Source organism: Gossypium arboreum, chromosome 10 (assembly GCF_025698485.1).
Source record: "Gossypium arboreum isolate Shixiya-1 chromosome 10, ASM2569848v2, whole genome shotgun sequence".
Taxonomy (NCBI): domain Eukaryota; kingdom Viridiplantae; phylum Streptophyta; class Magnoliopsida; order Malvales; family Malvaceae; genus Gossypium; species Gossypium arboreum.
The window spans coordinates 15,779,014-15,806,982 of record NC_069079.1 but is presented as its reverse complement, the minus strand read 5'-3'; the positions used below and the strand labels follow the sequence as shown (position 1 = coordinate 15,806,982).

Genomic DNA, 27,969 nt, shown 5'->3' with positions numbered 1-27,969 from the left:
TTTAAAGATAAGGCCTCAATCTTATCCCCATTTTAAGGAAGCTTAAGTGATCAACTAAGTTAAGCTACACATGTTCTGCCTCTATATAGAAAGCTTCACTCTTTTAGTGTGATTATTGAGCGAGTACAATATAATTCATGTTTAGGAACTTCTTTTAAGTGCAAAAATGCTATGAATTACTTACAAACTGGATGAGTGTTTACTTCTCTCAGTAAAGGAAGTTGCTTGAAGGAGTAGATTCACAATAAAAGTGTGATTGTGAGGCTGCAACAATTGAGTGATTGGTTGAATTTTGAATTGTTGTTTATATTGTGTTTGAGTTCTAAATTCATCTCTGGGCTAGGCCTAAACGTAGGTTTACACCAAATTATGTAAACATTTTTTGGTTTTCTTATTGTGTTTATTTTGATACTTTGTTCCAACAACATTTTCAACATGTACATCCATTCCAGTTATTTTACATGATATTCAAATCTGTTAATATCATGATAAAATAAAATTTCAAATACCTTTTAATCAATTAATACACTTTGTTAGTAAAATTTAATTTGAATAAATAAACCATATTTTAAATAACAAAATCACATTCAAATATGACTCTTAAAATTAATAAAAATTTGTAGTTAATAAAATAATTGATTCAAATGCAAACAAATATATCTTGGGTCTATTATTATTGGTAATCGGGAGAGGGAAATCAGGTTGTTTCATATTAAAGGCATGTATACGTACAACAATAATGCTCTATTATTTTTACATAATATATGAAATATAAACTGTTTCCTTTTGTACAAGATGGATTTTTAAATTTTTTGATCTGGCTTGAAATTTGACATTAATAGATGAACACTGAAAAGAGAAAAAAATGAACACGGTTATCGTATAAGAAAAATTGAATTACATACTTATCTGAGTGTCTCTTTCAAGAATGTTAAACTAAACCTCGATAAAAATTAGATCAATTGATCATGATTCGATGTTTCAACTCACATTTTCACCTCACTAATTAATATACATATTACAACAATATAGTATTAAATGCAATTATTACATTTGATGAAAAAAAAAAATTAGATCAATCATAAGAGTATAAAACTTACAAAAAATCACGAGAATGAATAGCAAAAGCCGTTTTCAGACATGCGGGTTTGCAACACCTTAATGAGAAATTTACAGAACGTAAACCATTCGACACACTACAACTTTTTAGGTTAATCTCAAACTGACATGGGTAAAATAGATAAAAAAGTATATTTTATATGAGACACGGCATTCAACATTCTATTCATGTCTTCAGTGTCATAGACAGCCAGTAATTTAGCGGCCACTATTCAAATTTCTTGATAAGGGAAAGGTCATTTAGCATTCTCTCGATGGCATCGTCGTCGTGAGCCCGTCCTTTAGTCTGCATATCAAAGACAATTAGTTGCTACAGGTTAAAACAAGTTTAACAATTTATATTAATTCTTCTAAGTTCTTGCTTAAAACAGTGAGAAGAAACCCAATAAATTCTAGAAATAAGCTTGGCCTCAAAAGCAAGGGATAGCTTCTGATGAGCCATTGTCCTTGTTTTCTTTATATATATATATATATATATATATATATATATAGAGAGAGAGAGAGAGAGAGGCCATTAAAACAACAAAATCCCCTACTTACGTGCTACACAATACATGTGAAAAGGATGCAGCAGTATAATCTAAACAGCATCCAATTGGTCTCATTTTTTGTGGTATAACTTATAGGGGTAGACAAACAGAAAGGCCAAATGGTTTCTTGTTAAAACTTACACGGCACAAATGCAAGTGAAGAAGGATGAACAAATCAATTACTATCCAGACAACGAAAAGATAAAAGGAGCATAAAAGTTGTAGAACTATACGAGTTTGATCAGTATTTTCACCTTGATGGAAGGCACCATAGCAATTGCTTCCTCCACAGTTTCAGGACACAGGTTGCCAAGAACACAAAGCTGCATAAATAAAACACATTATGAAGATTTTTCTACATGGTCATTAACATCATAATTCTAAGTTTAATGCTTTAGAAAGTATGGATCCTCACCTCGAATTCAGCTAACTGATATCTACTCAGAATTCTAATCATCAGTTAAGGTTCACAATAGAGAGGCAAGTTAAATATCCTAAGAAAAGCAATAAAATATGCGCAAGCATTATCGTCATAAGGAGGAAGTATTAGTTGAAGAGAAAATAATGCGATCTGCTTTAATCAGATAATAGAAGAGTATTGAAAACATGTTGAAACTTCCTTAAACTAACATCAGCTGAAGTTAGCTTAAACCTCTTTCAACTTTCACATAAACTGATCCAACAAACCACAACACAATAACAGACAGTTCCAAAAGGACAGCAATTTATAGGAGAAAGGGGCACCAAAAAAGCTTATCAAGACCAGTAAATATGATATGTTTAAATAAGGTCTATTTAAAATTTATGGAAACTTAGAGGATACTCTCGAACTTGTCTCACAGCATCTGGATTTTTATAACGGCTAAAGCGTTTTACATACTGCAGTGACTTCTCGAATACCCTGTGAAACAAAGACAAAAGACAATCATTCATCGCATCAAGTGTGAACGGAAATACAGCAATAAAGGCATGCAATTTCCTATACACGTCCCATTAGAAGGTCCTTATTTTACAGTCAGGTTCCATTTTGTGAGCAGAATTAAGGATATAATATATGATCAAATTAAGTCTATTGCCTTTTTGCTATCTTATTTTGGCTCATGCATAACCAGTGCCGTTAAGGCTTTAGCACTAGACAACAAAAGTGCCTTAGACCCTTTCAGGTGAGGCCAAATTAATCAGGCACATGTCTAGTTCACCTAGGTACACTTTTCTATAATGCGATAAGCATGAAAATGCCTGCTCAATTGAAGTTATCCCTAATTTCTTTTACCTTTTTCATTAGATATACCTTTACAAGTAAGAAAGTAGAGTATCTAAATCTATGATTCTCTATATTTGAGTATTCAACAAGAGACTTGAATCACAAGGAAATCATGCATATTGACCAATAAAAGAAATTGGATGTTTTGTAGATAAAATAGACTGCACTTTAGAGTTGATCACATATCTTAAGCTTTATATATCAAGATATATAGACAGACGCATACAAAAAGTCACACGTATACATATTGCTTTTTAATTCCCTTAGGTTAGGGCTTCTTTTGAGCCTTGCGCCCTTGACAACTCTGTTCATAACAAAAGTTCCATCTCTTAATTCAGCAAAACCCAAGGATAAATCCTTCACTCTCCCCACATATAGGTTTCTGCAATCATCTATACAGTATATAAAGTCCAACTAACCTTTTGATTGAAAAATATAGCAATCGGAGAAGAAGCTACATCCTAATTAATCCTATCATGTGCACCAAACAATAAGACAAATAGAAACAAAGTACATGAAACAAAGTACCATCCCAAAGACCAAAAACCGAAAGAAACTTATGTTTAGAAAGGCGCTAATGGTTCTTAAAAAATCATGTCGGCTTAATTAAACAGAAACCCCTGTAAGCCAATTACACAGAAATATTTAAACGAGGGGAAAATAGAAAGACCCAATTTACAATTGAGGTTGGTTATGGAACTCACTGGGAAACTTGATTCATGGGATCGTCAGACATTTGCTGAAGCTGCTCATACTTATGCTCGAGAATTAAAGCCACTTCACAATTCATCAAACACTTCGCCTTCAAAAACTCTATCCATAACAATAAAAAAATAAAAAATAAAAAGAAATTAGCATGTGTGTTTTAATAATTTTAAAGAACAAGGAAAAGGAGGCTTACCTTCTCCAATTTTGAGCTCAGCAGCGTTTTCTTCCTCTTCGCCAGACATCATTAGCCAAAGATGGTTTTCGTCTGGAAGAAATATAATTTTGTAAAACCATAAAAAACGAAGATCAAAAACAAATATTTGTATGGATTTTCGCAGCTGCTTACCTGCTTGATTTCGATGCGTGAAGTCGGAGTGAAATAGTGAACAACGCGAATATAAGGACCTTCCGCCGTAGGCTAACAAGTTGTAAGTTACCATAAAGACCAATAAGAAATTGTTATATAAATAAATATATATAAATTTTGTTACCATATAAAATATTGTTATATAAATAGATATGTTAAAAATCATAAAAAAAATTTAAATTTGGTATTATAAAATTTGCAATTTTAATTAATAACTTTACAATTTTTTAAGAATTTTTACAAAGTATTTAGTTATATAGTTGGTTTTCAATAAAAATTTAAATATTTAGATATAAAATTAGATTTTTAATAGGAATTTGAGTAATAGTTGTAGATTTTTATAGTTCTTATAAGATTTTGTTATATAAATAAATGTAAACTACAATCATATTTACTTTAAAATAGGGTTTGTTTTATTTTGGTCACTATAATAAACATTTATCAATTTAATCACTTTAATTAAGGTAATTATCCGAATTAGTTATTAATCCATTATTAAAGTTGAGATGGTGGAGGAGACCATCCATAGCCATAGATTTCCACTACTTACTTTCCTAATGAATTGATGACCATTTTAATTAATTAAGATTAAGGTGTTAAATCATGTTAGTGGGAGAGAAAAAATGGCTTAAAAGAAAACAAAGTCATCTTCATTTTACTCGTCTTTTCCTATCGTCCATGGCTAAGGAAGGAATTTAGCTTCTTTTTCTCTCCTTTGCCGTAAGCTTCCAAGGCTAAATTGGTAAGCTTTTTCCTTTGATTTTTCATGGATTATTAAGTAAAGATAGTTGGTAATTCAAGCCCAAGTAAAGATGGTAAGCTTGAAATCATGAAGAATGTGGTAGGATACACTTAATTTTATAATAGATATGTTGGAAATGAAATGGATTAACTTACAATGTTGTTAAATTAAGTGAAAGTTTAACGGTTATGTTATTAGGGACTAAATTAAAAAGAATTGAAAGTTATTAAAAAATTATGACATGAATTGAAATCTAGAGGTTCCTAGTGAAGAAATATGAAATCGGTTTTTGATTCGATAACGAATACCAAAATATATGAGTATTTGGAAATTTTAATTTATAAGGATTAAAATGAATAAAATAAAATTCTTGTGTAATTAATATATTTTGATATGTTTGTGTGAAATTAAGATTGTCTCTCTATAGTCGAAGTTATCAAACGTAACTATAAATGAAGCAGAACATCCAGAGATAATGGAAAGCTAAAGTCAACATTGAGTGATCAATTCTAGTTTATACTTTTATAATTTGATTTCAATATATATACATATAGATGCATGCATAATTCAATAATAGAATGGAAGTAAAATGGATGTTAAAGTTGTACGTGACCAAGAGGTATGTAAATTCTTTACTATGTGATATGATTGAGGCCGAATAAATGAATGTGTGCAAAAGTGAATATTCAATATGATAATTATATATGAAAATGCTTGTTATATGTGATTCAATTGTTATTCTAATGGAAATAAGTTTTGTGAAAATTATAAATGTAAGATGTCCTATTGATGTTGTCGGATAGAGTCACGAGTATAGTTGGCATGTCATAAGGTCCATTTTGATAAGTGGGAGATTCAGCACTATGCGCATATATATATTGTGATAATTCTCTAATTCACTAGGGGTTGAGAACGTATCACCAACTCAAATCCCATAAGAGTGTGAGCGAATTCTGGTGTGGTTGGTGAGTGTAAAAAATAAAATGTCGATAACGACAAGAAAACAGAGAAAAATAGAACACAGAGATTTTACATGGAAACCTTTTTGAGAAAAAACCACGGGCAGAGGAGAAGAAAATTCACTATTTCGAATTCAAATGATACAAGAGGAGAGACGATTACGTCTATTTATAGCTTTGTAAAACTATATTCTAATCAAAATCAAATAGAAGTAATGCAGTAAGGTTAAAATATTTTATTCTAATCAACATCAAATAGATTAAGCATATTTTCCGAAAATTCATTAAAACTCAAGAAATCTTTAACGAAACTTCAAATTAAGTTTAGAAACCTCTTAATCATGTCAAAACTAATTGAAAAACACTTTGAAATAACGTTTTTTACTCAATCCCAAAATCCACCATTAACGAGCTAATTTTCATCTTTTATTCAAAACATGTGATTTAATGGCTAAAAACTTAGTTTTAAAGACTAAATAACATTAGAAACTCATAAGGAATTGAACCGTTACCTTAGTTGACGAAAATCTAAAAGTTTCAGCAAAAACCCAAAAAATCCAAAAGCTTGACAATGGAGAAAACTATGATGTTTTTGCTATTTTTTTTCTTGGTTTCAATGGAGGTTTATAGCTTGAAGGATAATAAAAATCACAAGAAATAAAGTTTAGGAATCAAAATTGATTGTATAGTGCTTAGTGAAGTAAGGGACGACAACAACAATAAAAGAGGAAGAAAACTAAAGTGAAACTTATAGGTAGGGGATAATATTAGTGTGATTTTTAAATTTTGGTTTAATTCCCTCTTAAAAACTCATAATTTTGACTCTTTTACAAATTAGTCCAATTTTCAAAATTGAAGGTCTTTAAAACTCTTTTTTCAAAAATTGATTTAATTTTCTAAAAACCATAGTTAAAAATATTATCGATAAATCATGTCGCAAAATTCAAAACACTCTAAGGCTAAAATCCCTAAAATACCCCTAAAACTCCTAGGCCATCTTTTGGGGTGTTACAATTCTCCCCCACTAAAAAGAATTTCGTCCTTAAAATTTCCCTACTAGCACGTCAATTGCTTAATCACAAAATATGTTATTTCTACTTTTAAATTAACCATCACACTTTCGCTACGCATTCTGATTCTTATTCTCTCTAACTTTGTACTATTTTTCTTAATGATCCTAGTCACTACCACAAACTTATCCTGTAGTAACTTTACTAACAGTTTCGTCCACTCACTATGACATTCTCATCTAAATAATTCACAACCATTTTTTTTCCTAACTCACTAGTCTCTATCGATATTTCCTATTTATTAGTTAATTCACTTAAAATTTACTAAGGCATAGGACCTAAATCTACAATGAGAATAAAATAAGTAATGACAAGGGAAAAAATACCCTCAATCTCAACATTCGAATCTTGATCATTCGGTTCCTTAATTGCATAAACCCGAGCTGGACCTTCAGACTCAACCGGTATAGCAATAGTATGAGCAACAATTCGCAACCCAACCAGTCTCCTATTACCTCTACCATGACAATAGCCTCTAATAGGTGCAGAAGTAGGTGTCGAACTCTGAGTCTACGAAACCTCAACTCTATTTGGGAAATCCCTCAGAAAATATTCTTTCGAACCATACTTAAAACAACCACCTGTCAACTTACGACACTCACCCGAATGCCTATGCCCACAATGTGCACAAAATGGCAGAACTACCCAATGAACCACCAATACTAACTACAACACTATCTTGCTACCCAGATTGACTTGGTCATAACTCGTGTCGTACAATCCTATCAGAACCCTGAATATCACGTCTTCTCTTAGACAGTGGTCCAGATGCACCATCAAAAGCTCTCTTACCCAATTCAGTTACCACAGAACGAGGCAACTTAGCCAAGTTTCCTAAACTGCTTTAGCTTTCTCAATTAACTCATCAAACATATGTATATACTATGCTACCAAACTAACTCATCAAACATAAAAATTTAGTCTAATTTACAAATGAGTCCAATTTGCCACATAAACACGATGTCATAAATGACATAATCTATAAAAAAAATTATTTAAAATTCTTTCTTTCTTCATTTTGTTTCGATCTTCTTTCTTCTTCTCTTTTCTCTCTTCCCCTCTAGCTATTGTTACACTAAAAAAGAACTCATTTTTATCAAACCCCACACTTGCATTTCACTCTCTCTATTACCTATTTAAATTACTGTAAAAATGAAAGCAAACCCATTTTTAAACGATACATTTAATCCATAAAAAAATACTTAAAATTAAATAAAAAAACAAGTTCACCCCCAAATGAAAATGCTAAAAAACAAGATAAAAAAAAAACCCAAAAAACTAACATCATAAGCACATGCATTTGAAATCCAGAGATTTGATGAGTTAATGAATAATAATATGTATAAAGTAAATAGCTTATTACTTTGTTGAATAACATTTTGCACATTACAGAATTAACGTATTGGAAACTAGTTTTCCTTGCATATTTCTCTGTTGTTCTTATTTTATGAAAAGAGATGAAACTTATTATCCAATTAATTGAAAAAAATTACTGATTTTGTAAGCTTAAGTGAAAGAAAAAGGGGAAATCAAGTTATAGCACAAAACAAAGAGAAAATACGATAACTTGAAACTTCGATGCAACAATTAAAAAGTACCTTTTGTACGAAAGTACTTCTGAGGAACTTATGGTACTAGAAAGAACATATGTTTTCTCCCTACTTATTGGTTAATTTGTCCCCATTTTTTTATCTTTAGCACATATTTTAGCATTTTCAGTTCAGTAAATTACATTTTATAACTCAGTGGATCTTAGCCTATTTATCCTTAATTTTGTCATATTTTGGTACTAATGTTGCTATATGAGTATTTCCAGATTGCGCCTAGAATTGTCGCCACACTTGACAGCTATCCGGATAAGAACAAAAATGTGTGAGTTGTCTAGTCTGGTATAACCAACTTGTACGTGCAGAGGTAGCATGATTCTAATGAAAGGGTACTTATGCTATTTGGATAAATATTAATATTCACGTGAAAAGGAAGAAGGGGAGAGAGGCTTTTTGGGGGGCATTATCTTCTTCAACCTATCTTTTGAAGCTTTTCGGCTATGGCGACTTAAGTCTCATATGGGTGAACCGACATGAAAGGGATGCAGATCAGCTCCTGACGAGAAGCCCTGAATGCGACATAAGAGGGAATCGAGAGATTCAAGTCGAGATTGTCTAGGAATAGTATTCTCCACTTGTTTCTTTTATATTTCTTTTCTAAACAATGGTGATTACTTTCTATATCATGTTTGTACGAAAGTACACATGATTTCTGGGTTAAATGTTATTTTATTCCATCTTACTTCTACTGTTTAATCTTTGGGTTTGAAAGTTTTTAGCATGGAAGTGTTATTGCAGTCATTGGCACTAGAAAATGCATTGACAGTTCAAGCTAACAAGCATGGCAACAAAAGTTGCTTGAGGATTAGAGGAATTTAACCCACTTGTTCTTAATAGTGTTCCATTTCCATCATCAAAAGCTGTGGTTAATGTGCATGTTTAAGTCTTAGATTAAATATAGAAGTTAAGCTTGTTAAGATATTTATTGCAATTTAATGTATCGATAATCACATATCCTTTTATACTTTGTGAACACTTAGTATTTTGTTGAATATTCACATTGGGGATCCCAGTTTATCATTGTCATATTTTATCTTATTGTTTTCAAGTTATTGCTTCAACAACTACTCTTACAATTTATCTCGTTTCTATTTATTTATTGCATTGACATTGATAGACAAAAGACAACCATCCTCGTGGGATCGATATCCAAGAGACTCATATCTATCTACTATACTTGCATCGACAGTGTACACTTGCACATTTACGTTGTAACATTGAACAGTCGATAAATTTTTGGCGCCGTTTCCGGAAATGGCATTTGTTTGATATTTATTTTTGTTTTTTTTATATAATATTTAGTTGCCACTAAATTTTTTCTTTTTGTCACTAATTTTCACATTTTTTTTAGGTGTTTGATGACCTGAAGCAATTCGGAGTTTATTACCAATTTTGGTCCAGAAATTGAAAGAACCGCTTGAGGGAGACTTCAAGAGCAAATGAATATGGCTTTACCAAGAAACAATGAAGCCATACTCTAGGTGCAGCACCAAAATGCTAATGACCCACCGTTGTTGCAAGACGCTCAAATACAAAACAGGACTATACAAGACTTTGTAATACCTATCTTGGATGACTTACAATCGGAAATTGTTAGGCTAGCAATCCAAGTTGCGAATTTTGAAATCAAGCCAGTAATGTTTCAAATGTTGAATTCTAATGGGCAATATGCTAGATTGGCACATGAAGATGCACGAGAACATTTTAAATCATTTTTATTGATTTGTGCTTCCTTTAGTCAACAAGGCATTCCTGATGACGCTTTGAAGATGTAATTATTTCCTTATTCTTTGCAGGGAAGAGCTCATACTTGGTTCCTTGGGCTACCTGCCGGATCAATTACTTCTTAGAATGCACTAGCAACATAGTTTGTTTTGCACTTTAACCTGACGACAATCTCTGAAATGATATTGGAGCTTATCATTAGCTGAATGATGAGAATCTTTACACTACATGGAACGTTATAAATTTTTTCTTTGACGTTGCCCAATGCACGACATTCGACAGGAAACATAAATTGAAATTTTCTATAATAGGCTAAATTCACACACAAGGAATCTTGTTGACGCATCAGCCAATTGGATTGTACTTATAATAATGTTGTTAGAATTCTTGAGAGAATTGCTCAGAAAGATTATATATATCTTATCTCTAGAGCTGCACAAGCAAAAGCTACTCTGGAAATTATTGAATTAGATCCAATATCTACACTTAGTGCTCAAGTTTCTTCTCTTGCAAATATGATAAAAAAAAATATGCAAGGGACTAGTGACGTTGCACCTATACAAGTCGCTCAACAAGTTGGTGTTTCTACCTTTTGTTGTGAGATTTGCAGTGATAATTATAGCTATGAAGATTGTCCACAACATGCAGAGAATGTTTTTTATGTCAATAACATCTGCAACAATTCTTATGGCAACTTTTATAATAATTCTGCATGTAATAAAAAATCTTGGGAAACTCAGACTACTGGACAAAATGCTGTGACATTCTGATATGAGAATATATCCACTCAAGGCAATTATAATCCAAGACAAGGGAATTACAATCAACAACAACAGAACTACAATCAGCATACACAGATGTATCCACAACAAAGCCAGATGCATCCACACCAGAATCAGATGCAGCCACAACACTCTTCAATGCCAAATCAGCATGTTCAAGGGCATCGACAACAACGGTACACACAAGCTTCTCCTTCTGACTCATTAGCAGCTATTAAGGCTTTAATACGTGAGCATATTACTTTAATAGAAACTATTTTGTCTTTTATTTGGGCATTGGAGGCACAATTAAGAAAACTTACTTTGAATCTGAATACTTCACCACCGGGCACACTACCTAATGACACGAAAAATCCAAGTCCGAGGGGGAAAGAACACTGCAAGGCTATCACTCTTAGGAGTGGTAAACAAACTGACGAGCTAATTATAGACTCTACTATAGCACCTCAAAATACTGATGAAGTGATCTCTGGTGAGAAGGTTGAATCTGAAGAACTTGTCAATGTACTAGATAAAGAAGTTCCACAAATTATCACTCATATTCCTAATGTCCAACCCTCAAAACTGTCAACGCAATCAAAGGTGTCGGTATAATCAGATGTATCTCTATATTTACTTTTTCCACAAAAATTCAAGGAGAATGAGCAGGATAAGTAGTACAAACAGTTCCTGAACACACTGAAGCAACTTCAGGTCAATATTCATTTAGTAGACGCTCTTGTGCAAATTTCGAATTATGGGAAATTTATTAAGGAGCTCATGTCAAGAAGAAAAATCTCAGTGATATTGAAACTATTGCACTCACAGAATGTTGTAGTGCTATTTTGACAAATAAGTTTCCCCCCAAAATGAAAGATCCTAGGAGCTTTAATATCCCATGTTCAATTGGCAACCATTATTTGGGTAAGGCTTTATGCTACTTGGGAGATAACATCAACCTAATGCCACTATCTACTTCCAAAAAGTTAGGAATTAGTCACATGAAACCTACTACAGTGACATTGTAACTAGTAAATCGAACTTGAAGGGCAAATCAAAGTCATCTTAGTTCGTATGGATAAATTCATTTTTTCGGCTGATTTTATCATACTTGACTATGAGGCAGATAAAATGGTTCCCATAATTTTGGGACGTCCATTTTTAGACACTGGACGAACTCTTATTGATGTTTACAAATGTGAACTAACCATGCGACTTAATGATGAGCACGTTACCTTCAGTGTTTTCGAATTTATTCAATGCAAAGATAAAGAAGAATGCCATATTGTTGATGTACTAGATGATTTAATTGAGGAAGAATTCAATGACCAAAGCATAATACTTTCTGAGGAGCTTGCATTGACATCTTATGATGAATTCTTAGACGATTATGATAGTATGGTTGAAGTTAATAATATTGAACTCAAGCATGGATGGCAAATTGAATCCTTAGACTTAGTCAACAGAATAGCTCCAATTTTCAAGTTGTTAAGAAAGAAATTATAAAATGGCTTCATGCTGGAATTATTTACCCTATTTCTGATAGCAATTGGGTAAGTCCAGTACAATGCGTTCCTAAAAAGAGTGGCAACACTGTGGTTAGCAACTATAAAAATGAATGAATTCCTAGACGCATCCCTACGGAATGGTGAGTCTGTATAGATTATCGCAGACTTAATGCTATCACAAGGAAGGATAACTTCCTACTTCCTTTCATTGACCAAATATTGGACATACTTGTTAGAAGAGCCTATTACTGCTTCTTAGACTGCTATTCTAGGTACAACCAAATTGCAATTGCACTGGTAGATCAGGAGAAAACAAATTTCACCTCTCTCTTTAGTACTGTTGCTTTTCGCCGCATGCCTTTCAGTCTTTGCAACGTACCAGCCACATTTTAAAGATGCATGATGGCAATATTCTCAGACATGATTGAAGATTTTTTAGAGGTTTTTATAGATGATTTCTCAATCTATAAGGATGATTTTGATTATTGCACTGACAATTTGGATAAATATTGAAGCGATGTGAAGACACACATCTTGTTCTAAATTGGGAAAAAAGCCATTTCATGGCAACTGAAGGTGTTGTGTTAGGCCATCTCATCTCTAGTCAAGGTATTGAAGTAGATAAAGCTAAAGTGCAAATCATTGATAAATTACCTCCACCAATAAATGTGAAAGGTATTCGCAGTTTTCTTGGGCATGCGAGGTTTTACTGAATATTTATCAGAGATTTCTTGAAAATTGCAAAACCCTTATGCTCATTACTGGAACAGAATCGAAAATTCTTCTTTGACGATGCATGTCTGGATGTATTTATTCAATTAAAGAAACAGCTAGTAAATGCACCCATTTTCGTTGCACCAAATTGGTCTTAACCTTTTGAAGTTATGTGTGATGTAATTGAGCCGTGGGTGCTGTTCTAGGACAACGCAAGGGAAAAATATTTCACACCATCTATTATACTAGCAAAACTACTATAGAGGCTCAAATCAATTATACCACTACAAAGAAAGAATTGTTGGTTGTAATCTTTACTTTCGACAAGTTTCGTTATTATCTTGTCGGTGCAAAGGTTACCGTATTTACTACTCACTCGGCGTTGAGATATCTTTTTGCGAAGAAGGATGCAAAACTAAGACTAATTCGCTAAATCTTACTTTTGCAAGAATTTAACATCGAGACAAAAGACTGCAAAAGTTTAGAGAATCAAGCTGCAGACCATCTGTCTTGATTGGAAGTTGGCAGCAAAGATGGAAACAAACTTCAAATTTTTAACACATTGCTAGATGAGAGGTTATTTACTATAGATATAACCCTTGGAATGTAGATTTGGTTAATTATCTAGTTTGTAAAAAACTCCCATTGGGTGTGACAGGCCATAAAATAAAAGATATCTTCTTGAAGTAGTGAAGTATCATTGGAATGAGCTGTATTTATTCAAGGAATGCAATGACAACATCATTCGGCATTGTGTTCTGGAATAGGAGATGTTTTTAATCCTGAGGCACTGTCATAATGCTCCTTACGGAGGTCATTTCGGTGACATGCGAACTACTGCTAAGGTTCTCCAACCAGTATTCTACTGGCCTTTATTATTCAAAGATGCCCACAACTTTGTGAATCAATACGATAGGTGTTAACGCACTGGTTCTATATCCTGACGCAATGAAATGTTGCAGCAGCCAATTATAGAGGTTGAATTGTTCGATGTTTGGGGTATGGATTTTATGGGACCATTTCCTAGTTTGTAACACCCCAAACCAAGCATAGACGTTATGGCTGAATCTGGTAATGTTACAATAGAGAGGTTTTAAAAACAGTGCAAAACCATTAAAGCTTTGTAACCCATTTTCGTTATTACAACTTTTATTGGAAACGTTATTTAATTAATTTATTTTCCAAATCATAATCTACAGCGAAAGTCTTAAAATTGTTATATTTTGGAAATCTAGCTCGTATTTTCAGAAATATATTTATTTTCGTAAGACAGATTGCAGTCAAACATTACAATAAAAGAATAAAAATACATCCAAAACCAGATTAAAAACTAACAGTCCAGAGAGTCCAATAAATATAAAACTCCCAAAAATATTTCTTAATTTAATTAAAACCAATATTTAAGGTCAGTTTACGATTTCGTGGTCACCGTGAGACTCCTTTGTATCGATCCGCCTAAGTCTGTGGATTACCTGAATAGAATAGACAAACAAACGTGAGTTTTTGTAAACTCAGTGTGTAACCGAATAGAAATAAACATGCATTACAAATAGATATCACATACATAGTTAGATTCAGATTTAGACTCGGACTAAAGTCCTTTACAGATACAGATACAGATAGCAGATAAATAGAACAGAAACAGTGAGTCCTACCCCCACCCTCTACATACCATCTCCGACCACCCCATCACACCATGTGGGGTTAAAAACACCCACCCATCCCTACACACCATATATTGTCGATGCAACACATTACAAATAATATGCAGTCAAGCTATCAGAATATAGGTTAAATGTCGCCATACAGATCACTTCCTCTACATATACAAACCCCACACCAAATACAGATACAATAATAACAGATTTAATATGCTTGCTTAAACAGTACAGTCAGACATACATTTAGTATCCTATTCATATCAGTCTATTAGAATATCATAACACACAAAATAGGGTTTGGTTAACCCTTACCGACCCTACGGTAGGCCCATAGTCGACGAAATGACCAGTGAGACCCTAGGGAAAATTTCAAAATTATAAGCCCACAAGCCCATGTGGCCCATACACCTAGATTGGCCTTACTCATATGGCCCACACGGCCACACTTAAGCCATCACACGGCCGCACATGGCTATGCCTTCGTCGACCATACAACCGTGTCTCGTACACGGCCAACCACAAGGGCAGGCACACGCCCATGTGGCATCGAAAAAATAGTTTTTTAGCTTTTACCAATGTTCAGTTTTCTCCGTTTCGAGTACACACTTGGTACATTTTTTAAGCGAAAACAATCCTGAGCCGAACAACACCTAAAATCGAACAACAGATCCTCCAAAATTAATCTTAATTCACAACTAAATGAACCCATAAACCAAAAATAGTTCAGAACAAGCGTTCATCACTTACCCCAAAACTCAAAGCAATTTAGACTATGATTCCGCAAGAGGAGAACCCCATTCCTCACGATTTTTTACTGTCAAACACTTAAAATTAACTAACAAAAATAAAGCATAAAGATCGATTTGAACAACTTAAGAAACGACTACCCCAATCAACACGAACTCACCCCATACACTTACCAAATTACACAAAGCACCGAGGAATAAAATATCAGAATTTAATGACAGATTTTCAAACCCAAGAAAGCAACAGATTTTTGCCAGAACAAGAAGAAAATATAAAAAAAAAATTTAAAAGAAAAATAAAAGATTTCCATACAATCCCCTATTTTTCTCCTACAAATCCCACTACTTAAAACTCCCTCAGAATTCTAGCTCCACTGAAACTCTATCAGACAACCGAGTAAAAATTAACATCCACACTTGTGCAGAGATTCAAACACAAGACCTCCAACACCCCAACTCCCTTACCACTGGAACCAGCAAGCTCATTCTGATATGGATTAACAAACAATTTTATAAAAGTCCACTCAACAGAGGTAAGGCTTGGATTAGAAAAAAAAAAATTTGGCAAAGGTGAGACTTGAACCCAAGACCTCTCAAACACACTCAAAATACTTAAGCACTAAAGCAGACATATATTTTTGTTAGATATTTACAGAACTAGAAATAAATTATATAGGGTGTTACAAAGTTCATTTGGAAATCTTTATATATTAATAGCTGTTGACTATGTCTCTAAGTGGGTTAAAGCTGTTGTAGTCCTAAAGGATGATGCAAAGACAATGCTTAAATTTTTTCACAAGCATATACTTACCCGCTTTGACACACCAAAGGCATTGATTAGTGATCAGGGTACACACTTTCATTGCAACCAAGTGTTAGTTGTACTGAAGAGAAATGGAGTTAATCATAGAATGGCTACTACTTATCATCCGCAAACTAATGGACAAGCCGAAGTATCGAATCAACAAATTAAAAATATTCTTGAAAAGGTTGTGAATCCTTCGAGGAAAGATTGGTCTTCCAGACTAGATGATACTTTATGGGCATTGCAGAAAGCATACAAAACTCCATTAGAGATGTTGCCGTATCAATCAGTTTTTGGAAAAGCATGCCACTTACTAGTTTAATTGGAGCACAAAGCAATGTGGGCAATTAAGCAAGTGAACATAGACTATGAAGCTACTGGAAAGAAAAGGTTTTTGGATATCATTGAACTAGAGGAGATTAGGCGAAATGCCTATGAAAACGTTGCAATTTAGAAGGAAAAGACCAAACGATGGCATGACAGAATTATTTTACGGCAATAATTTATCGCGAGTTAACAAGTTTTATTATTCAATTCTAGACTAAGATTGCACCCGGGTAAATTGCGCTTACGTTGGTCTGAACCTTTCGAATTTGTTGAAGTATTTCCTCATGGTACAATCAGAATCAAAGATTTACATAAATGACACCAGTTCAAAGTGAATAGACAGTGGTTGAAACACTATTTTGGGAATATTAATCAAAAGCAAGCAATGACCATTAAATTGGTCGAAAAGTTTTATTTTTTATTGAATTTATCATTATGTGATTTTATTTTATTATTTTTGTTCAAGTTTGTTTTACTTCTTTTATTTTTTTTATAGAATAATTAGGTACCATTGTCGACCTAGTTGGGATTTATTTTCAACGTAGTTCATACTATTGTACTATCACTTATGACTCATCAAGAGGAAGAGAAAGCACTTCAAAGACAAAAAGCCTAAGAGGAAGAAGAAATATTGTGCAACCACATTTGTGGCTGAGAAAAACTAAGTTAGTTTCTTTTCATTTTTTTTAGCTATAGTGTTCATGCATTGTACGTAGATGTAATTTTTATTTTGTTAGTGCACATTGTCGTTGCATTTGTAACAGTCCGGTTTAGACCCTAGTCGAAATAGTGGTTTCAAGACCATAAATTTAAGTTAAAAAAATATTTTAATATTATTTTCTGTGCTTATAATATGTGAATTAATATCTGTGAAAGTTTTGTGTGAAAATTTTATTGTTTGTGTGCCGATTTGATAAAAAGGACCTAATCGCATAAAATGTAAAAGTTGCATGCTATATGTTAAGTGTGCCTAATTATTATGTCTTATTAAAAGAGAGGTCCTTATGATTTTATTTTACCATAACTATGGTTAATGGACATTAATGACCATCCATTAAGTAATTTTATAATGGTTTTACAAAGGTTATTATAGTAATGAGTATATTATGTTAATTAAAATAAAAAAAGGCATGAAATTATGCCATGAATGTTCATGTTGCCAAAAATTGAAGAAGAAAAAGAAAGAAAAACTCAAGCTAGGGTTCGGCCTATTTAGGTATGTATTTTGCTCTATTTTTGATAATTTTTACGTTTTTGTGATCGTTGCTTAGTAATCTTTCAAGCCCATGCCTTAATTTCTGAATTTGATGATGATTTTAAGTTGTGCCATTGTTGATAATGTGAGTATTATGAAGTTTGATGATAGTAAATGAAAGATATGTGTTAGATAACTATGTTTTGTATTGGGATTTTTGATAGAATTGAGTATTTTGGACTAAATTTTGAAAATGAGAAATTAAGGGGCTAAAATGTGAAATAAATGAAATACGTGGGCTTATATGAGCTAAGTGAATATTCGTCCAAGCATGTATATATAGAAATTTTGTGTATTTTGTGATTTTATGAAATAGGGACAAAAGTGTTAAAATGTGAAAATGTGAGGGTTATTTTGTAAAATGCCCTAAATATGTGTTTATGGATTGATTTGAATGTATATGTGATTGAATAAGCCAATTTTGAATGTGTTTAGATCAAGAACCAAAGAAAACAGAATTAGACCGGGGAAAGTCGAAAGTTGTCGAGTAGTGGATTCTGTTCGTTCGAGTCTGTACGAGGTAAGTCGATATAAAAATAAATGTGTTAAATTTAATTATTATTACTTATATGATATTTGGATTGCGGTGAATGGATATGCAAGCTGAATATATGAAATCTGAGAAAGTTTCGATAATGTGACGAAGTCCGAAGAGTCTCGTACGAACCATAGGAATAGCTAGGATACATATGTCATGACATAGGATTTTTGATATGTAATTTCATGTAATGCCACGTTTGGGACGTTGGCATCGATTTGAAATTACGTGTAAGACCATGTCTGGGACATAGTCATCGTATTTGATTTCGTGTAAGACCCTGTCTAGGACAGTGGCATCGATACTTGAGTACATGTAAGACCACATCTGGGACCTTGGCATTGTACGAGCTTTTCAAGTTATCTGTGTATCCTATTTGATTCCGTACGGTTCAATGGACACTCCGAGAAATGAATAAATATATGAATGTATATTTGCTTCAAGTACGTATGAACTGTATATGGAATTTGGTAATGAAAGGTGAGTATAAATATGATCTTTTGATATGTGAGCTACATGGAATTGTGATGGACTTATGAGCAAATGGTTAAGAATAATTGAGCTAAATGAGAAATATGAACTTGCTTTTGAGTTATGCCATGATTTATAAGAATGATTTGGTTTACAATTGTGATATGTGATAAGTTTATTTGTATATGGCTTACTAAGCTTTTGAAAGCTTACTTTGTGTTTGTTTTCAACTATTTTATAGATATCGAAGCTATCGGGAGCTCAAGGATTGTCGAGGATCATCACTACACTATCAAACTCTATTTTGGTACCTTTTGAAAATATAAATTTGAAATATGGCATGTATAGGCTAGAAGTATTTGAGATATGTTTTAAGTTGTGAAGTGTAAATTTAGCCATGTGATATGGCTTGGTTTTAGTTGTGTTTATATATTTTGAGTATAAACTATGTGATAAAATATTTCTAATATGATGTGTTCATAGATGGCCAAGAGAATTGGTCAAGTTGGTAAGTTTTTAATATGTGTCTATTTTGAAATTTGGTAAGATTTTGACATGAGATTGATTGAGTAAATTAAGGTTATGAATCTTATTTTTGGTATGACTTTGGCTTATGTTTTGGTATGTTTTGGTATGAATTAATAGCATGAAATTGGTTTATTATAATATGGCATGATTGGTGTATGATTTGGTTGTGAATTGGTTCAAAATTTGGTATAAAATGATTTGGTTTTGATGCTTGTAGGGAGGACCCTTAATGGGTGGCATGTTGGCCTTGTAAATAGCCTATTTTTGCCCACACGAGTAGGGACACGGGCGTGTGTCTCAACCGTGTTACTCGAGGGCCATTTTGAAATGTGCCTGAGCAGACCACACAGTTGCACACACATGGGCGTGTGCTAGGCCGTGGGGCCAAGTCAATTTCGAGCACGGGCTAGACACACGGGCGTGTGACTGGCCGTGTGGCTAAGTCAGTAGCCTCCCTAATTTTCACACGGGCGTGTCATGTGGTCGTATGGATAAGTCAGTATGTATGCCCTGTTTTTCCACGGCCTAGACACACGGGCGTGTCTAATACTGTGTAAAGCACACAACCTGTTCACACAAGCGTGTGACCTTTGTAACTTAGAAAAATGTTTAAGTTTTGAAAATTTTTGTATCTGCTCGGTTTAGTCCGGACCTCTTTCTAAAGCATGTTTAAGGTCTTGTTGACCTAGGAAAGGGACTTTATGTTGATTTTTGACTATGATGCTAAGATGTTTGTGAAATGTATGCGAAATGTTCTGATATGTCCAGTAATGCCTTTTAACTCTAGTCCGACAACGGATACGGGTTAAAGGTGTTATAGCATTTCTATTGTCATTACATTTTAATTTTAGTGTATTGAGGACAATGCAAACTTTAAGTTTAGGGGAATGCATATTGGGTTTGGAAATACACCCACATTTCAAAAAAAAATTTTAAGTTTAATGAAGTATGCAAGGTTTATTTATGGTTAATGCAAATGTGTTTAAAATTTTTTGTTACATTCGATGCTTAATTCTTGAATCATGTGAATTATCAATAAATGAGTTGGATAAATTTAACTGAATGTTGTATCTTCAATTATTTGATGAATGATTTAGATTGCATTAGTAATGGATGACTAGTAGCATTCCTTAAATCTTGAATGAATCTGCCTTTTACAGCTGTTTATATTTATAAGTTATGAATAAGAGACACTCTAAAGTGAGTGTGTAACGTCCCAAATTTTATGTTTTTGTTTTTGTGAATTTATGACACACAAGTGTTGATAAACCGTAATATATACATATTTTTACCCCATGCTTGGCATATTTATGGATGATTTTTCCTTGGTTTCATTGAATTCGATGCTCCTAATCCTTTAAATTCATGTTTTATACTTAGGCAAGCATTGGAAGGCAAAAAAAGAGCAAGAAACTGGCCAAAAACAGACAAAATGGGCCTAATTTAGCATGGCACACGACCTAGGCACTTCCACACAGGTGATCCACACGCCTGTGTGTGACACACGGGTAGACCACTTGCCGTGTGTCATGGCCGTGTCGACACAAAACCAAGTCAAAATTACACACGGCCTGAGCACCTTCACACTGGCGCGGCACACTGCCGTGTCCCTGTCGAGCCTAAGTCTAACTCTACTTAGAAAAGGCCAATTTTGGGCTAATTTGGGCATTCCAAAGTCTATGTAAAGGCCCTAGAATAGGATTAAAGGGGACACGCAGAGTTAAAGGCAGAAAATACTCAAGGACAACCATCAAAGTCACCTCAAAGGCAGGATTTACATCAAGACTGAAGATTTCCATCCAATTTCCTAGAAGTTCTTTGGATTTCTTTATGCTTTGTTGTTTTCCGAATTTTGAGATGTTTTCCATTATTATTATAAACTAAACTCCCTAAATACCTAAGAGAGATAAAACCTAAGACAGATCTTATTATTATTTGAGTTATATGATAAATACTTGTTCTTTTTTTAATTGTGAACTTAACCCTTGCTTTAATATTCCAGGATATTAATTCAGGTTTTTGATGTGCTTATTTAGTGGAGTAAAAGTCTCCGTTTAAGAGTAGATCATTCATAATTAAGCGGAGTTTCATGCAATCCTAGAGATAGGACGACATAAATCTGATGGATTAGAGTCAAATCTAATAAGGGAATCCATAGATCGAGTTAATGCGACAATAGGGGTTTTAATTAGAAGGAGATTTCAATTAATCAACCTAGAGTCAGTTGTTTTTAGTCTCGAGAGAGATATTAACATAAATCAGGGATTTCTACGGTTTAAGTCAAGTGAATAAATTGTCTAACTCAAAGGTAATAAGTAAAGTCTAGGTGGATTCTTCCTTGGGTATTGTCTTCTCCATCGGTTTTCTAAAAAGTATTTCCAACTTTAATATCTATCATAACCTTAGTTAGTTAGATAGTTAATTGTAGTTTTAAAACATCCCTTTCATTCTTAGGCTAGATAATAAAAAGATAGTAATTACTAGTACTTTTAGTCCTCGTAGATACGATATTTCTGGTCTCACCACAACTATACTACTGTTCAATAGGTGCGCTTGCCTTAGTCAAATTTTTAGTTAGTTTTACGATCATCAAGTTTTTGGCGCCGTTGCCGAGGACTAAGATATTAGGAATGCTTAATTTTTATTACTTTAGCCATTTTTAATTATTGCAATTTAATTTTGTTTTTATTTTTAATTACTAATTTTTCTTTTCTTTACATCCGACAGGTTTTTATAGTTTATGACTAGAAGAAACCCGTCAGGACCTCTACTTTTCGATAGTGAAATTGAGAGCACTGCTCACAGAAACTGAAGAGAAATAAGGCGAAGCCTACAATACATAGAGGAAGGGCAAGAGGATGATATCCATACTATGACTGAGGAGATGGCTGATAATCAAAATAATCCGCTACCTCCTGTGGTTGCTGCAAATCTAGTAGATTAAATTCCTGCTCCTCGTACTATGTATGATTATGCTAAACCTACTTTAACAGGAACTGAATCGAGTATAGTTAGACCTGTTGTCGCTGCAAATAATTTTGAAATGAAACCTAACACGATCCAAATGATGCAACAGTTTGTTAAGTTTGATGGTTTGCAGGACGAGGATCCAAACACTCATTTAGCAAATATTCTAGAATTCTACGACACCTTTAAGATCAATGGCGTTCCTGACGATGCCATTCGCCTTCGGTTGTTTCCCTTTTCATTCAGGAATAAAGCTAAACAGTGGTTGAACTCGTTACCTCGAGGGTCAATCACCACTTGGGAACAAATGACCGAAAAATTTTTGCTTAAATATTTTTCGCCAGCTAAAATGGCTAAATTACAGAATGATATCTCTTCTTTTGTGCAGATGGATTTAGAAACACTTTATGATGCATGGGAGAGATACAAAGATCTATTGAGAAGGTGCCCTCACCATGGATTACCCCTTTGGCTACAAGTTCAAACTTTTCACAAATGGTTAAATCCCTCAACTAGACAAATGATCAACGCAGCTGCTGGTGGAACTATCAATAACAAAACACCAGAAGAGGCTTATGAGTTCATAGAAGAGATGTCACTGAATAATTATCAGTGGCAAATCATGAGGACAAAGCTGACAAAAGCAGGCGGCTTTTTTAACATCAATTCGGTTGTTATGCTTTCCAATCAGGTAGGACTTTTGAATAGAAAAATTGATGGTTTACTTGGTTCTACGCAGGTACATCCAGTAATGCAGTGCGATAGTAGAGGTGGATTAAACAATTCAGAATATCCACCCTATGGCCCTAACATGGAGAACGAGCAATTAAACTATATGGTTAAAAATCCTCGACCTCAAAATAATCCTTATAGTAAAACTTGCAATGCAGGTTGGAGGAACCACACAATTTTCTCATGGGGAGGCCAAGGAAATTAACGACCACCACCCCCTTCAGGCTTCCAACAACAACCTTACCAGCAAGAGAAAAAGCCAAAGCTTGAGGAAATGATGACAAAGTTTATTTTAGTAGTGGAAACCCATTTTTAGAACACTAAAATTGCACTTAAAAATTAGCAAGCATCAATTCAAGGACTCGAAATCAAATTGAAAACTAGCTAAGATGATTTCAGAAAGACCACTAGGGAATCTACTAGTAACACCGAACCCGATCCAAAAGAGCATGTGAAAACAGTTACACTAAGGAGTGGGAAAGTGTTAGCTGAATCTGAAAAGAAGCCACCACAAGAAGCTGACAGAAACAAAGGAGAGGAGGTAAAACCTGACAACAATGAAAATTCAGTACCGAAGGAGTATAGACCACCAATCTCATATCTAGAAAATTTGAAGAAAGACCGCATGGATGCACAATGCGGTAAATTTCTTGAACTCTTTAAACAGTTGCATATTAACTTACCCTTTGTTGAAGCTATCTCGTAGATGCCTACATACGCAAAATTTTTGAAGGAACTTTTGACAAACAAAAGGAAGTTTGAAGAATTGTCCACAGTAGAACTAAACGAAGAATGCTCGGCCATACTCCAGAGTAAACTACCAACCAAACTGAAGGATCCAGAAAGTTTTACTATTCCCTGCTTAATTGGTAGTTTAAATGTTGAAAAGACACTGGCTTATCTAGGGGTGAGTATTAATCTGATGCCTTACAAATTTTCAAGCAACTTGGTCTTGGGGAACCGAAACCCACTAGGATGAGTATTCAAATAACTGATAGATCTGTTAAATATCCTAGTGGTATTATAGAGGATGTGCTTGTAAAAGTAGATAAATTTATATTTCCTGTTGATTTTGTTGTGCTTGACATGGATGAGGATGTTGAGGTGCCTTTAATTTTAGGTCGTCCATTTTGAGAACTACTCAGGCTGTTATTGATGTGGGTGATGGTAAACTTGTGCTTAGGGTAGGTGACAAAGAGATTATTTTTAAAATATATAATGCCATGAGATTTTCTAGGGAACAAGATGATTCATGTTATTTTATTGACTCTATTGATCATGCAACTCAAGATTCTTTACAGGAAATCGTACATAATGACACGTTAGAACTGTGTCTTGCCCAAGGAAAGGCGGTAAATGACAATGATTCTGCGATAAGTAAGATAAAAGCTGAACAAAATGCCAATGAGCCCTCATTGAGACATAAGAGCTATGAAGACATTGAGGTAAACAATGAATTAAAGTTAAAACCCTCTGTTGAAGAACCTCTTAAATTGGAATTAAAGCAACTACCAAATCACTTAGTGTAATGCCCCGTACCCGAGACTGTCGTCGGAGTCGAATACGAGGTGTTAACGGACTTAATTCATTAATTATACAGCTCAAATAATTTATTTTTAAAACTTCCAGACAAGCTGGCAATCTACATTGTAGTCGCTTAAAAATTCATAGCTCGAGTTCCAAAACTCAAAATCCAATTCTGTAAATTTTTCCTGAAACTAGACTCATATATCTATCTACTAATTTTTTTCTAGAATTTTTGGTCGGGCCAATTAGTACAGTTTATTAGTTAAAGTCTCCCCTGTTTTAGGGTTCGACTTCTTTTACCTCTGTGTATTTCGAATCAGATTTCTCTCTGTACGAAATTTCAATGACTATACTGTTTGTTTCTATTAAAACTAGACTTAATAAGAAATCTGTTATAAAGAATGACTTCTAATTATTTTTTTACAATTTATGGTGAATTCTTAAAGTCAGAACAGGGGATCCAGAAATCACTCTGGCCCTGTTTCACAAAAATTCAAATATCTCATAAAATATAATTCATATACCTGTTTAGTTCAATCCATATGAAAATAGACTCATTAAGCTTCGATTCTTTAACTTACTCACCATTTAAGTCAATTTCTGCTATTTTTAGTGATTTTTCAAATTCACATCATTGCTATAACAATATTCTATTTTATAACAAATTTCACTTTACAATAGATATCCATGGACTAAATAGCATTTTAAACATACATGGCATCAAATATGATTTAGATTGGCCATTCCAATGGCTAATCATTCACAAACCCTTTTCTTACCAAACCATAACCATGTCATAAAATCATTTACACAAAGTGAGTATTTTGCCATACATGCCACATTCAAAATACACAAGCCATTTTACCAATTTAGGCCTTCGAATAGTGTGAACGAGTCTTCGACTCTCAAGCCGGCTTGTCAACAACTAAAATGAATGAAAATGAGGGGGCAACCATAAATGCTTAGTAAGTTCACATGCAAATAGCAAGTAACATAATCATGCAATTCCACATAAAACATCATTTGCATAAACAACATCAAGACATTCGTGTTTCGTTTGCATTTAATATCTTTCTACAATTTCATCATACCAAGTTCTCAACCCGAGGATTTAAGCACATACCTGTCAAATTTTCTCATTCACCACACTTACCAATATATCACCTTCGTTTTAGGCATTCTTCTCATTCACTTAAGATTCACCCGTTGAACACATCGGAATATAATTCGAATACGCGGATTTCATGAATGAAAGTGCCATACCTGCAGCTAGACAAACTCAATAGCCTGCGGAAATTATGTAGCCAAGCTACCATGTAACCCGCCCATAAGTGAACTCGGACTCAACTCAACGAGCTCGAGCGTTCGCATCCATAAGTGAACTCGGACTCAACTCAACGAGTTCGAAACTTAAATATCCTAGTGACATGTCACTTGTATTCTAATCTATTCCCAAGGTTCAAACGGGCTTTTTCCTTGATTACACATCTTTGCCGTCTTTCACGGAATATCGAAATTGATACTTCGGTGATAGTTCATACTTATCAAGTAATTCACATAATTACATATTATTCAACAATGACCACAAAATATAACATTTCATGGTAATAATAAGCATCATATCATATAAACAACATTAAATTGCTCAAAATGACAATTATGTTACTACATTTACACATGAACTTACCTCGATACAAAATATTAGCAATCGAGCCTATTCTTCGTAAACTTTGTTTTTCCCTCGATCGCGACTTGAATCTCGTTTCTCTTGATCTATAATGCCAAATTAATCTTATTTAATACATACATTCATCAAAATAGTCTTTAATACGAACTTTGGCAAAATTATATTTTTGCCCCTAAACTGCATAATTACACTTTTGCCCCTAGGCTCGGGAATTAAACTTTATCCTTTATTCTTATGTTTTATGACATGCTGATCATTTTTCCCTTCTATAGCAACATCAAATTCACACTCTAACATGCACTTATGACTATTAGGTATTTTTACCGATTAAGCCCTTTTACTCGTTTTCACTTAAAACCGAGTAGTACAAGTTTTTTAACATAATTTAAAACCTCATATTCTATCATAAAACACCAAAATACACAAATTTCACCTATGAGTATTTTTCCAAATATGAACCCTAGGTTGAATTATTGCTAGCATAAGCTTAATCGAGCTACCGGGATTCTAAAAACGTAAAGAACATTAAAAACGGGGCTTGGAATCACTTACTATGGAGCTTGGAAGCTTGAAACAAACCCTAGCTATGGATAACCCTTGAAATTTCGACCTAATGAAGAAGATGGACAAAAATTGGCTTTTAATTTTGTTTTTAATTCATTTTAATAACTAAATGACCAAAATGCCCTTCCTACTAAACTTTCAAAAAAATCCATCCATGTCCAATTTTTGTCCAAAGACTTAGAAATTGGTCAAATTTCTATTTAATACCTCCTCATTAATATTACAAAGCAATTTCATACTAAAAACTCCTAGAATGCAAGTTTTGCAAATTATTCGATTTAGTCCCTAATTTCAATTTAAGCACTTTAGGCATAGGATTTCATCACGAAATTTTTACACAATCTTGCAATCATATCATAAACATAAAAATAATTATAAAATAGTTATTTCTATCTCGGATTTGTGGTCACGAAACAACTATTCTGTTTAGGCCCTAATTCGGGATATTACAACTCTCCCCCCTTTAAGGATTTTCGTCCTCGAAAATCTTACCGGTAAACAGGTGTGGTGTGACATCCCTAATTTAACCCTAGTCGGGAAGTGGTTTCGGGACCGCTAAACCGAGTCACCGACATGTTCAAACGTAATATTTATTGTCTAGAATATGTGAAAATACATGTGTGAATTTTGAATTCTTTGATTTAGTTAATTTGATTGTGAATTGAAAGAAAAAGGACTCATGTGAAGGGATTTAAATATATGTGGCTATTTTAAGAGGTTAATAAAAGAATGAAGTAAAATAAATGTAGTTGCATGTCAAATACTCCATTTATTTTGGATAAGTGGCCGGCCATGACAAGTTATGGGCAAGGGGAAACATGTTTCAAACATGTCTAGCTAATGGCATTCGGCATTGTTTAACTAAAATTAGAAATGAATGCTTGAAAGTTAAATATGGTCGCCCTAGTGACCAAATGCGTTAAAAGCTAATATATGGACAAATGATACGAATAAATTGACCTTTGAAATGTATATGGTTGCCGTGTGTATGTGTCTGATTGAGAAGTAAATTTGTTTGATTTAGCTCAAGATCTTAAAGGAGAGGCGTCCAACAAGGGGAAATCGAAGGTCATCGAGTAGCCGACTT

The 27,969-nt window shown here is 33.7% G+C and overlaps 1 protein-coding gene and 1 non-coding gene across 2 annotated transcripts; both read right to left on the bottom strand.

Annotated features, from left to right (window-relative positions):
* Positions 1-1,052: 1,052 nt before the first annotated feature.
* On the bottom strand, positions 1,053-4,070 carry LOC108488393 (DNA-directed RNA polymerase II subunit 4-like). The gene is made up of 7 exons (XM_017792671.2): positions 3,968-4,070; positions 3,815-3,886; positions 3,618-3,726; positions 2,473-2,550; positions 2,065-2,098; positions 1,904-1,972; positions 1,053-1,405 (listed from the first exon to the last, which is right to left on the bottom strand). The coding sequence occupies exons 1-7, from the start codon at positions 4,059-4,061 to the stop codon at positions 1,328-1,330; spliced, it is 534 nt and encodes a 177-aa protein (XP_017648160.2). The 5' UTR covers positions 4,062-4,070; the 3' UTR covers positions 1,053-1,327.
* An 18,658-nt stretch (positions 4,071-22,728) lies between these two features.
* On the bottom strand, positions 22,729-22,834 carry LOC128282937 (small nucleolar RNA R71). The gene has a single exon (XR_008273287.1). It is a non-coding gene; the product is annotated as a small nucleolar RNA R71 (small nucleolar RNA).
* Positions 22,835-27,969: the final 5,135 nt, after the last annotated feature.